At 40.5% G+C, this 13,282-nt stretch overlaps 1 protein-coding gene across 1 annotated transcript in view; it reads left to right on the plus strand.

Moving 5' to 3' along the window:
• OXSR1 (oxidative stress responsive kinase 1) overlaps positions 1-13,282 on the plus strand; it is a 271,596-nt gene that overhangs the window by 225,466 nt on the left and 32,848 nt on the right. The window contains exons 12-14 of the mRNA XM_053713780.1: positions 541-576; positions 1,432-1,566; positions 5,553-5,623. Coding sequence (XP_053569755.1) covers positions 541-576; positions 1,432-1,566; positions 5,553-5,623 — 242 coding nt within the window. The remainder of the gene's footprint in view (positions 1-540; positions 577-1,431; positions 1,567-5,552; positions 5,624-13,282) is intronic.

Genomic DNA, 13,282 nt, shown 5'->3' on the forward strand with positions numbered 1-13,282 from the left:
CCATGTTCATTCAGTGTATACCATAGTTGCTACCATGTTCATTCAGTGTATACCATAGTTGCTACCATGTTCATTCAGTGTATACCATAGTTGCTACCATGTTCATTCAGTGTATACCATAGTTGCTACCATGTTCATTCAGTGTATACCATAGTTGCTACCATGTTCATTCAGTGTATTTCATCGGCCAAACCATGTTCATTCAAGGTATTTCATATGTGCAATCAAAGTACAGCATTGGCCATACCATACTTATTGAAGGTACGATGCAGGCCATACCATACTTATTGAAGGTACGATGCAGGCCATACCATACTTATTGAAGGTACGATGTAGGCCATACCATACTTATTGAAGGTGGACTATAGGTCATACCATCCTCATTCAAGGGCTAAATGCCTCAGTTTTTAGTTTATAAAATAGGCCAAACCTAATAAATCTAGTGACTACATTTAAACATTCCCCTTAAGCTTATTTTGTATTATTATAAATGAATTTGCAATAAAGTAATACTATTTATCCTTTTTTTTTTCTCTAAAGTCCCCACGTGTGAAAGATTCCTTACAAAACTCAGAGGTAAGTTCTTTTCTGTATGTATTATTCCAGCCCCTTGTTCTGTAACACTTTTTCACTAATCACCTGAATTGCACAAACAATTTATTCAGATGCGCTTAGTACTTGCAAGGCTAAATACAGTGACGCACAATTCATAAACTATTGATATTGAATTTCCATTTAGTTGCTGCATTTGTTTTTTTGTTGTAAACTCGTTTGCCAACGTCTTTTAAAGGGACATAAAGCAAGTTGGGATAGAGACAAAATATAATATGTCTTAATTACTTTACCTGCAAATGTATACTGCAGTGCCTCACCATTAACCCTTTCTTTTAAGTATCCGAATTATACAGCTCTAACTCCCCCCACACACTTCCTTTTATGGCTGCATATACTGTATATCCACCATTGATATGGTAGAATCAAGACTTTAACAGTCATTATCTGCTGGAGCATGCCTTGAAGCAAAAAGCTGTTGCGAACTCAGTTAAAATACAATGCCTGTGTTTCTCATGGTAAATACTGATAAGGGGGGGGTGGATCAGTCTACTCCAGAAAACACAGCTATGTAAGTCATTTTGCTTATTTTTGAAAATACTTGCCAGCAATTTTTTTATGCAAACTTTTTTTACTTAATTAGCTCTTATAGAATATGCACAGACCCCAACATGTTTTATGGCACTTTAAACTGTAAAAATCAATAGTTGAAGGGAACTGAACTATCCTTGTCATGAAAAATAGCTTATGCAGAATCCCAAGCTCTAATGTGAACCGATACTGTTCTTATAATAATTATTTCTGCTTGTTCATTTACTGGTGTTGCTTTGGGTTTCTATTTGTTTGGGTTAAATGGTTATTGTTTTATTTATTTTCTAGCTATTCCCTGCAGCAGAGCCAACAGGAACCTATCTCCAAACTCCAGCACAGCTCACTGCTAATCTACCTCAACCCGCTGGGCATGCCAGGCTTACTCAAGTGTCTGTCCCTGTGTCTGTCCCAGGAGCTGGTCAGGTGAGAACTGCATAACTACAAACTATAGCTCTAATACAACCAACTGGCGCACTTAAAAAATAAAAATAAAAAAAATCTTTAACACATTAGTATTTTTTTGTTGCTATTTTGGTAGCCTAGGGATTAAGTGCATCTGTTACAACATAAGCCACTGACTCTTTAATACAAGTTTATGCCAACAGCAGCATTATTAACTTGCAACAAATCATTTGTTTATTTCTTGCCTTTTATTTTCAGGCATAAAAGGAAAGGGACCAGTCTATTTCAAAAATGTTATTGTTTAAAAAGATAGATAATCCCTTTATACTTTTTACCTCTGTGATTACCTTGTATCTAAGCCTCTGCAGACTGCCCCCTTATCTCAGTTCTTTTGACAGACTTACATTTTAGCCAGTCAGCGCTGACTCATAAATAGCCTTCAACAGCTTAGAAATCAGTTTGAGCCTACCTAAGTTTAGCTTTCAACAAAGAATAGCAAGAGAACAAGCAAATTTTATGATAAAAGTAAACTGGAAAGCTGTTTAAAATTACATGCTCTATCTGAATAGAGAAAGTTTAATTTTGACTTGACTGTCCTTCTAATATTCCCAAAATTACACTTACTACTGCCTTGTGTAATGGATGTATGGACACTTTGGAATATTCTAGGAATCATTAGATTAGATATATTTGCAAGTTGATTTAGTATGTCTTAAAGCAATTGCATTTTTTTTTAAATATGCTTGCTAAGCGTTCCTGTGCTTAAAGGTAACACTATATGGTATGTGTACTATCATACCTATATGAACTGTGGGCGTTAACATGGAGTTGCCCCTTAACCTCTTTGCATCTATACCAGCTGCCACTCTAATGGGAAGGCTTTCTACAAAATGGAGTGTGTGGGAATTTGTGCCCATTCAGCCAAAAGTGCATTTGTGAGGTCAGGCACTGAAGTTGAATGAGTAGGTCTGACTTGCAATCGGCATTCCAATTCATAACAAAGTTGTTCAGTGGGGTTGACGTCATAGCTTTGTGCAGACCACTTACAGTAGATTCCTCCACACAACAAACTTGTCAAATAATTTCTTTGAGGACCGCGCTATGTGCACAGGAAAAAGTTATGGGAGACAGGGAAGGGCCTCCCCCAAACTTTCCATAAAGTTGCAAGCACCCAATTGTCTAAAATGTATTTGTATCCTGAAGCATTAAAGGGACAGTCTAGGCCAAAAGAAACTTTCATGATTCAGATAGAGCATATGTAATTTTAAACAATTTTCCAATTTACTTTTAGCACCAATTTTGCTTTGTTCTCTTGGTATTCTTAGTTGAAAGCTTAACCTAGGAGGTTCATATGCTAATTTCTTAGACCTTGAAGGCCACCTCTTTTCAGAATGCGTTTTAACAGTTTTTCACCACTAGAGGGTGTAAGTTCACGTATTTCATATAGATAACATTGTGCTCGTGCACGTGAAGTTATCTGGGAGCAGGCACTGATTGGCTAAACTGCAAGTCTGTCAAAAGATCTGAAATAAAGGGGCAGTTTGCAGAGGCTTAGATACAAAATAATCACAGAGGTTAAAAGTATATTATTATAACTTTGTTGGTTGTGCAAAACTGGGGAATGTGTAATAAAGGGATTATCTATCTTTTAAAACAATAACAATTCTGGTGTAGACTGTCCCTTTAAGGTGACCCTTTACTGGAACTAAGGGAGCCCAGCACAAAAACCGCTCCATACCATTATCCCTCCTTTACCAAACTCACAGTTAGGTTCTTTGAATTCTGGTTAGTGTTCTCCTGGCATCTGCCACACCTAGGTTCTTCCATCAGACTTCCAAATACTGAAGAGTGATTGATAACTCCAGAGAACATGTTTCCACTCCAGCCTACACTTGGCCATTGCACATGTTGATGTGATACTTGTGTACAACTGCTTGGCCATGGAAACCCATTTTGTGAAGCTCCCAACACACAATTCTTTTGCTGATATGGTCAGAGGCAGCATGGAACTCTTTAGTGAGTGAAGCAAGAGATTGATTATTTTTACACGTCACATGATTTGGTATTTGACAGCCCCAGTATGTGAGTTTACGTGATCTACCACTTCATGGCTGGGATGTTGTTCAGAGATGTTTCCACTTCACAATAATAGCAGTTGACTGGGGGCAGATTTAGTAGGGCATACATTTCACAGACTGACTTGTGGTATCCCATGACAGTTCCACTTCTAAAGTCACTGAGCTCTTCAGTACAACCCATTGTACTGCCAATGTTTGTCTATGGAGATTGCATGGCTATGTGCTGGATTTTATGCACTTGCTAGCAAAGGGTGTGGCTGAAACACCTGCACATAATTAGTAGGGGTGTCCATTTTCTTTTGGCCATAAAGTATATCTGATGAATCAACTGTGCTGTGATTTTTAGCTTAATATAAAAATGCTTCTGGATGTGTGAAATCATCCTCAAATGCAAGCAGATTGAGCCTCAGATTGGCACATTTCATTGTGGTTGATGCTAAATGAATTTTTAGCTTACTCCAAGTTGTATTTAGCGATGACATAATCCATCCTTTAGCAACAAGGTTATTCAAGTAACAATCTAGGGACTCCTGAACATATTTATATTTCCTGCTCAGTGACCAGTTAGGGACAGATATAAATTAGGTCCTTGCACTAATCAAACAATCAATGTGTAGAATGTAAACGGGTCAGAGGTCTAAGTGCTGCATTTTCCTTTGTTGGCCTCTCTGGGGGAAAAGCAAAGTTGTTTTAATACCTCTTAATGAAATGTTTTATGTTAAAGTTTTGAATTTAATGTCCCTTTATTTTACCACTATTCAACTTAAAAGGACATGACAGCCAAATGTTGAAGCATTTGATAGTGATGCAGCATAGCTGTAAAAAGCTGACTAGAAAATATCACCTGAACATCTCTATATAAAAAAGGAAGAAATGTATCTCAAAATGTCCCCCCACTGTAACGAATGCTTGTCCTAGGACTTGCAAGAGTGTGCATCTGGCATGTGCAGGCACAGTCATGTTATATTTTTATTCAGTTTAAGGAAGTTTACTTAAATCTCATGAGATCACAGCAAAACAGAGCATGATTAATAGCCAATCAGCACAACTGATGCTGATTGGCTGTTGTGTTTTTTGTTTTTCTCCCCCTACAACTTGCAGCTGGACAATAACTCAAGTATAACTGTTTACAGAGCACTTACTCTGGTGAGTTGAAGACATTTTGAGGTAAAATATCTTCCCCTTTTACACAGATGTTCAAGTGATATTTTCATGTCAGCTTTTTACATTTATGCTGTATCACTATCAAGTGATTTAGCATCTGGGTATTATGTCCCTTTTAAAGAAAAAAATATTTGCTTTAAAAGGGACAGTAAACTCCTTGAGATTTGTATATAACATGTTTAGTTATGTATAATGAAACAACTTTTTAATATACTTTCATTATTTATCCCACCCCGTCATGTAATTTAGCTCTGCAATTTGAGCAATTTCTTAATCCCAGAACTTAAACTGCACCCTGCTGACCTCTCTAGGCTAACCCTGCTACATATATTTCCCTAGCTGGCTGTATGAGAACGCCCGCAAAACAATGCACTCTATACTAACATTATTGCTGGGGCTAGCCTTGTTGTCTGCCGACTAAAGCCCAGATTGGCTCCTCCAAATAAGGCACATGGTGGGTGGAGTTTGGCTATTGATAAATAATTGTTGTATAAAGGATATTAAAGGGACAGTCTACTTGAAATTGCACATACTTAGTAGGAGCTGGTGACTCAAACAGTTTAAATATAAAAAGACGGTGCACATTTAACGGAAGTAAATTGCAAAGTTGTTTAAAATTGCTGCTCTATCTGAATCATGAAAGTTTAATTTTGACTTGAGTGTCCCTTTAAAGAATTGGCCGATATGTTCTATAGCAACACAACAGAAATGTCTTGTAATGACAAGGTGTCTACTGTACCTTTAACTCTGCCTTTTATGTTCCAGGCTCCTCCGGCAGCTGCTGCTCCGCCTCCAGCTGAAGAAGCAAAAGTGATCAGCTTAGTGTTACGATTAAGGTATATTTATATTCTCTCATTCACAATGTTTAGGGAGGGGGTATGGCAAAGCACTTGTAGTGTGTTTTATCTGTTTCACTTCAGAGATTTTGCCCCTTTAAAGTGTTTAGGGAGTGGTATCTTAGTGATGGTGTCAGACTGCACATGTTTAAAAGCCTTTATAATCCATACTAGAATTTATCTTTGGCTTCATAAATTTGCTAAGTGCTTGTTGTGGTACGACTGACTCATACTTAAAGAAAGTGAGTCTAAAAGACACGCTATTGTGATCTAAATCCAAACTAGATCAGAGCGTCTTTAGTGTGTCAACAAGTGTATCCACCCGCCAGTTACTTTTTTTTATTTATTTGTTTTATTTAGCTAAAGGGACAGTCAACAGTTTAAAAGAAAGATACTCCCTTTATTACCCATTCCCCAGCTTTGCAAAACCAACACTGTTATATTAATACACTTTTTACCTCTGTAATTACCTTGTATCTAAGCCTCTGCAGACTGCCCCCTTATTTCAGTTCTTTTGACAGACTTGCATTTTAGCCAATCGGTGCTCACTCCAGGGTAACTTCACGTGCATGAGCTCAATTTTATCTATATGAAACACATGAACTAATGCCCTCTAGTGGTCAAAATGCATTCAGATTAGAGGCAGTCTTCAAGGTCTAAGAAATTAGCATATGAACCTCCTAGGTTTAGCTTTCAACTAAGAATATCAAGAGAACAAAGCAAAACTGGTTATAAAAGTAAATTGGAAAGTTTTTTAAAATGACATTTCCTATTTAAATCATGAACTTTTTTTTTTGGACTTGACTGTCCCTTTAATTAATTAATTAATTAGATTGTTAGAGGAAATAGCTAGTACAAACAGTTTCTTGTAAATGTTATAGTTTATTTTATAGTTCAGTTCATTCTTTATGTATTTTGCACTATTATACCTCATTTTCTTTCGACTATATAAAAATCAGTAGTAAAACAACTTTTATTATTATTTGTATTGTGACTTTATAACCCTATTAGTATCAGGAATTAATTTTCTTGTTGACAGAAAGATAGCATGTGCCTGCTTAGCTTGAGGCTAGATAGAAAGAAACAGGATATTACTTTTAGAAATTAGAAAAAACTAATTTAAATGATTCTTACAACAAAAACTGTTCATTATGATGAGAAAAATACAATCCTCTATATGGACGCACATACATAATAACCCTTATAATGTATGCATTTTATTTGACTTAAAGTGTCAGTAAACCTAAAAAATTATGTTATATAATTCTGCACATAGTGCAGAATTATATAACATTATTTTAGTGCTATCGTTATGAAACCTTTTTTTTCCATTTGAATTTTTTAAAAATATGCCCGTTTTACAGACCCGCTCTCTGCTGTGCGGGTCGGTTTTTTTTACACAGCGCATCGGGCCAGCTGTATAGTCACAGCCCGGCCTGATCGCGCCATAACATTAAGTGTAGCTCGCTCCTGCTCTGTCTGATAGCAGGAGCAAGCTGCACTTAATGTTATGGCGCGGTCGGGCCGGGCTGTGACTATACAGCTGGCCTGATGCACTGTGTAAAAAAAACAGACCCGCTCAGCAGAGAGCGGGTCTGTAAAACGGGCATATTTTTAAAAAATTCAAATGGAAAAAAAGGTTTTATAACGATAGCACTAAAATAATGTTATATAATTCTGCACTATGTGCCGAATTATATAACATTATTTTTTAGGTTTACCGTCCCTTTAATATGGTCTGGATAAAAACAAAATTGTTTGAAGAAGAGGACATTATTTTAACATTTTTTGTTCTCACAGAACCATGTCAGTAAAGGTAGCCAGGAGTAGATTGAAATGTCTCCCAAATTGTTATAGTCGTGGCTGTTCCTTCTATATAAACCCTCATCCTACCTGAGCCAGTTCAGTTTCTACCTATTTAGATTATTGTAAACTGAGCTGGAGCTCTTCCCTAGATTGTGTTATTTGGTACAATTAACACAGAAAGCTTCACCCTTTTTAAGTACTGCGTGCTTGCTACTGTAATGGTCAATCCACCCCCTTACCATTGTCAAGAATCCTGTCCTGTGATCTTACAAGTGGGTTTTCACTGGGGTTACCCTAGTATATTTATGGCATTTGGCTCATTTTCAGAGTGTAGAACATGTTGGGTTACCCTCTCCCATACAGTGTAACTTTGCAAGTTACTTTTGCTCCTATAGATAGTCTTAAGATTAACAAATTCAGTTCTCTACTAGAGATGTTGTGTCGTGCGTAAGGCTAATTTTACTGTAAACGGACAAAATAAACAATGTTCCTTTTCAGTGATTTTAAAATAAACAATTCATAACAATCTTAAAGGGACATTAAACACTTTGAGATAGTAATATACCATGATAAATTATATATTTCCATCAAAGGGTGGAGAGTCCACGGCTTCATTCATTACTATTGGGAGTTAAGAACCTGGCCACCAGGAGGAGGCAAAGACACCCCAGCCAAAGGCTTAAATACCTCCCCCACTTCCCTCATCCCCCAGTCATTCTTTGCCTTTCGTCACAGGAGGATGGCAGAGGAGTGCTGGAGTTTCGGAGTAGTCTCTTATGGAGGGTAGTACTCTTCGCAGTGGGACTGGAGTTTTAAGTAGTCCTACAGTAAATCAAATACCATGGGCGCCTAAAAGGCAAGTCTTTGAAAGCATATATGTCTATTTTATTACAAGAAAATATTTTACAGCAAGTATTGCAAATTGATATTTTAATTAGCAGCAATCTATGAGATAAAAATGATAAAATATCTGACAACAAATTCATAAAACACAACAGAAACCCAAATGTGCAAGTTAGTCCGGCAACGCGTTTAATCTCTCTGAGAGCTAAAACGCGTTGCCGTACCTTCTTTCATTCCTACTTTGGACACCAAGAGATACCATACTCCAAGAAAAACGAAAGTAAACACAGCTGAGGGCGCAACCTAGGACATGCAGGGGAGAGGAGCTTGGTGGCTTTCTTCTTTTCACCCTACTAGGATCCGAGAGATGTCTTCCAGGTGGTTAAACCACAGCTTCGTGGATATAAATACTTGGAGCTCTAGAGTTTTAATAAGGTACCAACTATCTATCTATCTCTAGACTGTGCTACTAGCACATTTGTTAGATCGCACAGGTGTTGGATCGTACTGGATTTCTCTTGCAAGGTGTATCCAGTCCACGGATTCATCCTTTACTTGTGGGATATTCTCATTCCCTACAGGAAGTGGCAAAGAGAGCACACAGCAGAGCTGTCCATATAGCTCCCCCTCTAGCTCTACCCCCAGTCATTCTCTTTGCCGGCTCTAAACACTAGGGTCTCTCTACGGGAGGGTAAAGTGAATGTGGTGTTAGAAGAGGCTTCTGTTATACAGATTTGTAAGGCAGCGACTTGGTCTTCACTGCATACTTTTGCCAAATTTTATAAATTCGATAATTTTGCTTCTTCCGAGGCTATTTTTGGGAGAAAGGTTTTGCAAGCAGTGGTGCCCTTCCGTTTAAGGTATCTGTCTTGTTCCCTCCCTTCATCCGTGTCTTAAAGCTTTGGTATTGGTATCCCACAAGTAAAGGATGAATCCGTGGACTGGATACACCTTGCAAGAGAAAACAGAATTTATGCTTACCTGATAAATTACTTTTTCTTGCGGTGTATCCAGTCCATGGCCCGCCCTGGCAATTAAGTCAGGTAAAAATATTTTGTTTAAACTACAGTCACCACTGCACCCTATGGTTTCTCCTTTTTCTTCCTAACCTTTGGTCGAATGACTGGGGGGTGGAGCTAGAGGGGGAGCTATATGGACAGCTCTGCTGTGTGCTGTGTGCTCTCTTTGCCACTTCCTGTAGGGAATGAGAATATCCCACAAGTAAAGGATGAATCCGTGGACTGGATACACCGCAAGAGAAAGTAATTTATCAGGTAAGCATAAATTCTGTTTTATTGAATCTTGCTGGATACGCTGGATTGGTATTTAATAATACTGTGTATAAAATACAATCACTCCATGCACTGTTTTTAACCCTGTCTGCAGCAGAGGTTATAGTTAACTTGTGCATATAACTATTGTAAATTTTAACTTTTTAACTTGCACAGTTGTGTTTCTGTTGTGTCTGTTGTTGTGTCATGTGTTTTATGAACAGATATTTTATAATTTTTATTGCATAGATTTCTGCTAATTAAAATATCCTTTGCAATATTTGCTGTAAAATATTTTCTTGTAATAAAATAAACTTGTATGCTTTCAAAGACTTGCCTTTTAGGCGCCCATAGTTTTTGATTTACTGTGTGATTGTTTGCTACTAGGTTGTAGGGACCTAGTTAAACTGTGGTGCAGGTCTATACTTTTAAGTAGTCCTGTCAGCCTCTCAGTGAGAGCCTGGGCGAAAGTTAGAGTCCGGAGGTGCAGGGAGAGTCTTTCTGCGAAACCATCCCGACTCATATTAACAGCTCCATAAGCAATCAGCGTTGACGAGTTTCGCTGCCTGCTTTCTTCACTCAAGTCCATGTCAGGAGTGAGGCTACTAACCGGTCACACTTGAAGGGCCGTGTTCCTGTTCCATGGAGTAGATTCTGGTAAGATTGTTTAATTCTTTATTCATAATGATAACCTAGCAGACAGGGTCACAGTGTGGCGCCTTTTTATCTTTACAGAATCAAGGGTTAATATTCCTGGTAGGGGGATTATTGAACAGGGGGTTTATACATGATATTGTTTATTGTGTCATTTCTGCGTTATGTGCGAGATAAGGCTCTGGCAATTTGTGGAACTTTCAGGTTACTTGCGGAAACTTGCGCGGCCATTTCTTGGTGCATTTTTCCCTAGTGCAGGGGCGGTCCTGCTAGGCATGCCATGCGACTGGGTGTGGCTATCTATCCTTCCTGTTGATCTATGACGCAGAAGACATAGCTGTTTCTCTAGTACGGGTCCTAGGAGGTGGCGGGTGCCCCGGCCATTGGTGGTATAAAGGTACCTATTTAATAAGTAAAGTTAGTCTAACCAAGCGTGCAAGCGATGGAGGACTCTGATGCCTTGGAGGGCTCTCCTTCCTTAATAAAGTCTCATTCCTGTGTTTATTGTAAGGAGGTTCTGGTAGATCAGCCTGCTTGACTATGTTCCACATGCCTTGATAAAGTTACAACATCTAAAGGTAAACGGATGTCTAGTAATACTGAGTCGTCCACCTCTGAGGGTTCTTCATCCCGGGAGGTGCGTTCCCTACATTCATCTCCAACTGTACATGCAACGCCCCGGGGTCCAACCATTACTCTTTCTGGAGAGATTTGTTGGCCGTCAGACTTTGCGGACCAACTGGAATTGGCGGTTTCGAAAGTGATCCATGCTTTACCACGTTCTGCTAAGCACAAGCGTAGGATTTATCATAGCGGCCCTGCCCAGGGTTTGTCCTCGCCGATGGGAGATCCAGAGGCTCTATACGAGGACGTGGCCCACTCCGACTCTTCGGAGGAGGCCTCTTCGGGGTTGGAGTTCGTGTCATCTAAATCTCTGGCAGCGGAGGAGCCTGGTTATAGGTTTAGGATGGAGAATTTATGCTTTCTGCTACGGCAGGTGCTTGCTACTCTGGAGGTTCTGGAACCTAAGATACCGGAGGAACCTGCGATTCCTAAGCTTGACAAGGTATACAAGGACAGGGTAGTACCACAGTCTTTCCCAGTTCCCGTTAAGATGGCTAATATTATTATGAACGAATGAGAGTGATTAGGTTCTTCCTTTTCCTACTCCTCCTCTTCTTCCTTTAAAAAACTGTTCCCCGTTCCGGACTCTCAGCTTGAGCTGTGGGGGATCATCCTTAAGGTGGATAGGGCTATCTCTACGCTCGCAAAGTGGACGACTATTCCCCTCAAGGATACTTCCTCGTTTAGAAAACCCATGGACAAAATGCTGGAAAACATGTTGAGAAAGATGTTTCAGCACACAGGTTTTGCTTTTCAGCCAGCAGCGGCCGTTGCAGCGGTCGCTGGAGCTGTGACATATTGGTGTGAATCCCTGTGGGAAATGGTCGAGGGGGAGACATCCATCGATGACATACAGGAGAAGATTAAGGCGCTGATGATCTCCAATTCTTTCATCTGTGATGCCAATATGCAAATTATTTGCCTGAATGCTAAGGTGTCAGGTTTTTCTGTTTTAGCGCACAGGGCTCTGTGGCTAAAATCTTGGTCTACGGACATGACCTATAAGGTGAGTCTGTTGTCCTTGCCTTTTCAAGGGAAGATCCTGTTTGGTCCAGTATTGGATTTGATTATATCCACGGTTACGGGAGGCAACGGAGCTTATCTACCACAGGATAAGAAGGCTTAGCCTAAAGGATCTACTTTTTGTCCCTTTCGTGTGGACAAGGCCCAGTGCCAGCAACCCGCCACAAAAGTGGACCAGTCCAAGAGACTCTTGGAAGCCGGCTCAATCTTGGAACAAGTCTAAGCAGAGCAAGAAGCACGCCAAGACGAAATCGGCATGAAAGGGCGGCCCCCGGCTGATCTCCGAATCACGTAGGGTCAGATTATCTCTATTCTCAGACGCATGGTTGCAGGACGTTCAGGACCCTTGCATTCTAGAAGTGGTCTCCCAGGGTTACAGGATAGGGTTCAGATCCCATCCTCCCGTCAAACCTGTCTTTAAGACCAGAGAAGAGATAGGCCTTTCTAGAGTGTGTGAGAGATCTCGCCTCTCTCTGGGTTATTGTACCAGTGCCCCTAGCAGAGAGGGGTCTAGGGTACTATTCCAACCTTTTTATGGTTCCGAAGAAGGAGGGCACGTTCCTCACGATTCTTGACCTAAAGTGTTCAAACAAGTTCCTGAGTGTTCCAACGTTCAAAATGGAAGCGATCAGATCTATTCTTCCCCTAGTTCAAAGGGGACAGTTCATGACGACTATAGACTTGAAGGACGCTTACCTTCATGTGCCAATCCACAGGAACCACTTCAGGTTCCTTAGATTTGCATTTCTTGACCAACACTTCCCGTTTGTTGCCCTTCCTTTTGGTCTGGCGACGGCCCGTGAGTCTTCACGAAGGTTCTGGGGGAGCTGCTTGCAGTGGCCAGATCCAGGGGCATTGTGGTGGCGCCTTACCTGGACAACATCCTGGTTCAGGCGCCGTCACTCAGCCTCGCAGAGGATCATTCGAGGGCTCTTCTTCTTCTTCTGCTCCATTCTTACGGTTGGAAGATCAACTCAGAAAAGAGTTCCCTGGTTCCCAGCAACAGGGTGGAGTTCCTGGGCACGATAATAGACTCTCTGTCCATGAAGATATTTCTCACAGATCAGTGGCGCAGGAAGCTTGCGTCCACCTGTCTAGCCCTTCAGTCCTCCTCAAGCCCTTCGGTGGCTCAATGTATGGCGTTGATAGGTCTCATGGTGTCAAGCATAGATGTCATCCCATTCGCCAGGTTCCACCTAAGACTTCTTCAATTGTGCATGTTGTGACAGTGGAACGGCGATCTGTCACAGCTGATATCCCTGGGTGCTCGGACTCAGAACTCCCTCTCTTGGTGGATTCGTCTGGAACAACTATCCTTGGGGACATCCTTCTTGAGACCGTCCTGGGAGATTGTTACCACGGACGCCAGTCTGTCAGGTTAGGGAGCTGTTTGGGGTGCCAGGATGGCACAAGGAAAGTGGTCCAGGGAGGAGTCTGT

Source organism: Bombina bombina, chromosome 5, assembly GCF_027579735.1.
Source record: "Bombina bombina isolate aBomBom1 chromosome 5, aBomBom1.pri, whole genome shotgun sequence".
Lineage (NCBI taxonomy): Eukaryota > Metazoa > Chordata > Amphibia > Anura > Bombinatoridae > Bombina > Bombina bombina.